General features: G+C 32.7%; 1 protein-coding gene across 1 annotated transcript; it reads right to left on the reverse strand.

Annotated features, from left to right (window-relative positions):
- Window positions 1–1,410: 1,410 nt before the first annotated feature.
- On the reverse strand, window positions 1,411–3,303 carry LOC120274153 (two-component response regulator ORR9-like). The gene is made up of 5 exons (XM_039280912.1): window positions 2,776–3,303; window positions 2,615–2,703; window positions 2,451–2,528; window positions 2,286–2,356; window positions 1,411–1,868 (listed from the first exon to the last, which is right to left on the reverse strand). Exons 1-5 carry the CDS (start codon window positions 2,876–2,878, stop codon window positions 1,574–1,576), a joined length of 636 nt encoding a protein of 211 aa, XP_039136846.1. The 5' UTR covers window positions 2,879–3,303; the 3' UTR covers window positions 1,411–1,573.
- Between the last annotated feature and the right edge of the window lie 281 nt (window positions 3,304–3,584).

Below are 3,584 nucleotides of genomic sequence, written 5' to 3' on the forward strand. Positions count from 1 at the left end.
ATAATTATCATATGTGTGTGTATATATATATATGATATTTTTGTATTATATGAAATAATATTATACTTTTATAGTTGTCCCACTAAAACTTAATAAATTGCCAAGTTCCGCCACATACTACTGTTGGCCGGCCCCTGCTGCAATTGTAATTGTCATGCATGATGCTTTAAATGTTATACTATATTACACCTAAACATGCCATTTTTGTTGCTTTCTCAGGACTAGAGCCTGAAGAAAGCTAAGTTCAAACGTGTTGATCTCCTCAGGTTTGTTTAATGAACCTAGAGTTGCTTAAATTGATTTTAATTTGGATATTTTATTGTTTGAACTACTAAGATTGAAATGAAAACAAAAACTTTTTTTGTTTTTTTTTTTAATTTTTGGTCAATAATGGAGAAATGAACATCTGGAATGAAAATATGGCATTCATTGATTGATCTTTTGGATTCCAAGCACTATCCAAAGCATTGATTGATTCAGCTGAAAGTTTTCAAGTTATTCTCAGCAAAAGATGAAGCCAAGAACATGTAGTTTCTTTTTCAAATGTATTTCTATATGTTTTGTAGGTTTTTACAAGATAGACCAAATCAAAACCAAGGTTGCATTTGATGGGACCATTACATTCTATTTTGTAGACATACTCATATTGTGGGACATTAAATTATTTTTGAGATTTCTTCTTATGGAATTTCGGTATGAGCAATTATAGAAATTTTTTTGTGCGTTGGAATTACGTGCCTTGAAAGTTATATTATATTACAATTATGTTTATTAATATTTAAATTTAAGAAATAATAAAAATATTCATTTGGCACCCAATATGGCAACATATGCCACATGTGTCAATGAGGTTGAGAAGTTAATTGTCATTTCAGCTGCCAATGGTGAACTTTAACAACAGTGAACATTAAAAATTTATTATTTTATTCTATATAGTTATGTGCAAGCCTATGAAATCTGTACCTTTTTACTAAAAAAAAAATTTTACATCTTATATTTTAGTGAAATTTGAACTATAAACAAGTTTTCTGCTATACTCAATATATATATATATATATATTATATATGGTGACCCTCAAAATATATTTGATTAAACATATTTGTTTTCTTGGTGCTTCTGGTGATTTCCCCAAAATAAGCACTCCCTAACCAAAATTGAACTTTCCTCAAAAGGCTAACTTCTATCACAAACATAAACTTAATAAAAATAATTTTAAAAAAAAATAATAATAATCCTTCATCAAAATCAACCAGCAACCTAGCAAGAAAGACACAGCACCAGAAATTAGAATCCAAACAGGGCATCTAATTTTATCACCAGCAATTCCCAGCCAACATTCCACATCATCCTTTTATCTCTTTATTTACATTGTTGTTTCCTGAACTTTTGTGTTCCAGAGCACAGCAAAATTGGAATGGAATTACTCTGGTATCATCTATCTATTAAAAAAAAGGGGGGTTAAATGAAACATAAGAAGACAAAGATAGTAGTAAAATGAGAGCTCTAGAACATCTATAATCCCTCATACAGTATAAGCAGACACATCTTAGATTAAAGCTTTTTTTTCTCCATTCAAATCACAGTCAAACTATTGCCATTAGAGAATCTAGGCCTTGTTCTTTCTTGAGATACCCCTTCATCAATGGCTTTTCTTTTGTTGCTGCTTGAAGTTTGATGTTGTTGTTCTTGTTGCTGTTGTTGTTGTTGTTGTTGTTCAAGTTCTTGTTGTTCTGGTTGTTTTTGTTGTTGTTGCTGCTGCTGCTGTGGTTCTTTCATTTTCCCTTTGAGGATATGAGGTCTAAGCCTTTTCATGTCAGATAACTGGACTGGTTTGAGAAAGAACTCTTCTGCACCTTCCTCTAAGCATCTGTGAATGGCATTCCATGTCAGTGAAAGAAAAAGGACAAAATACAGGGAGAGATATGAATGAAATCTTGCAAGAAAAAAGGAAGAGATCTTTGGATTGTATTGACTGATGTGGTTGCTTTTCTTTCCTTTTATTCCTTCAGAGATTTGACTGATTAATTAATAACCAGAAGAAGGAAAAGTGTGGTGGTTCTTTTGATTTATGGTAGTGGGAAGCCTTTCCTTTTTGCTTTAGCAAAGGAAATTCACAGCAGAGATGGTAATCTATGTTTTTTCTTATGAGTACCAATCAAGAAATGGAAGTCCTGAATTTATGACTGAAAACCAGGACATTTGTAGGGGAAAGAGAAGCATTATTTGTTCATTTTAAATAAAAAATTTTGAGAAATTGTAGATGGTACAATGAAATCAATCATACCTGTTGATCCTGGAAGGCACATTCTCAGAAGACATGATAACAACTGGGATATCTTTCAGAGAAGATGATTCCTGATTCAATAAACCAAACAAACTTAAACTTGAAAAATCATCAAAAGGAGAAAAAAAAAAATGAAACTTTGGAGATAGATCAAACAACAAATACCTTGACTCTCTTGAGCAAATCATATCCAGTCATCCCAGGCATACAATAATCAGTGATTATCAAATTCACTTCAATTTCCTGAAACAAAAACAAAATCAATCACCCCAAACTCCAAAATCCAAAAAAACAAAAAGATAAATTCATCCTGAAACAAAGAGACTCACATTATTAGGAGAAACAGAAGGACTTTCCCTTGGTTCATCATGCAAACCCAAGAACTCCAAAGCCTTATTTCCAGACTCCACAGTAGTCACTGAAAAACACCAAATCAACATTAAAAAAAGAAAAAAAAAACTAGTTTCCTAAATTGAGTTCAAGAACAAACCTTGGTAAGATGATGTCTTAAGCAGTCTCTCAATGAGTTTCCTGTCAATTAAGCTGTCATCCACAGCTAGAACATGGTACTGTGCCTCCGTTGCAACACTCATGATCTCCAAAGCAAGAAGAAGAAGAACAATGAATTAAGAATCAGGAATTGGGCTAGCAGGAGGAAAGGAAGGAAGAAAAGAAGGAATAGGAGGTGGTTGGATGGTGCTGAGAGAGAGAGAGAGAGAGAGGCTGGGTTGGGTTGGTTTGTATTATTTTTGTTTTTGCTTGTTTTCTTTATAGTGGGATTCTGAAAGAGGGTGGGGTGGGGATGTAAAAAAAAAAACAATGGAAAACCCCACCAAGAAATCCCACAAGTTGGAAAGCAAGATCCGACCGGATATCAAACCAAATCAACACAAGAACTCACTCCATCTCATTTATATGAATTGGACACCAAGCAAGAAACCTTCACGCCTCCCTTTATTCTCTCTCTCTCTCTCTCTCTCTCTCTCTCTCTCTTTGTATTTTTTTATTTCTGTGTTTCGAGATTGAAGGATTTCAACTGTCTTGTTTTATTACATCGTAACGATAACGTTACCCGCGGAGGAAATTAATGTGGAATATATATATATATATATTCGAGATTGAAGGATTTCAACTGTCTTGTTTTATTACATCGTAAAGATAACGTTACCCGCGGAGGAAATTAATGTGGAATATATATATATATATATATATATATACTTAGCTAGTTAGCTTATATATGTATACATAAAAGTAAAATTACATATATACCCTCAGTTTTTTTAATTTATATAAATGTTC

The sequence above is a fragment of the Dioscorea cayenensis genome, chromosome 12 (assembly GCF_009730915.1).
Source record: "Dioscorea cayenensis subsp. rotundata cultivar TDr96_F1 chromosome 12, TDr96_F1_v2_PseudoChromosome.rev07_lg8_w22 25.fasta, whole genome shotgun sequence".
Classification (NCBI taxonomy): Eukaryota; Viridiplantae; Streptophyta; class Magnoliopsida; order Dioscoreales; family Dioscoreaceae; genus Dioscorea; species Dioscorea cayenensis.

Coding starts and splice junctions, on each gene's coding strand:
- LOC120274153 (XM_039280912.1), bottom strand. CDS start 2,878: ATGAGTGTTGCAACGGAGGCACAGTACCATGTTCTAGCTGTGGATGAC. Junction 2,529..2,614: donor CTTCTGTTTCTCCTAATAAT/GTGAGTCTCTTT, acceptor TTTTTGTTTCAG/GAAATTGAAGTGAATTTGAT. Junction 1,869..2,285: donor GTGCCTTCCAGGATCAACAG/GTATGATTGATT, acceptor TGCCATTCACAG/ATGCTTAGAGGAAGGTGCAG.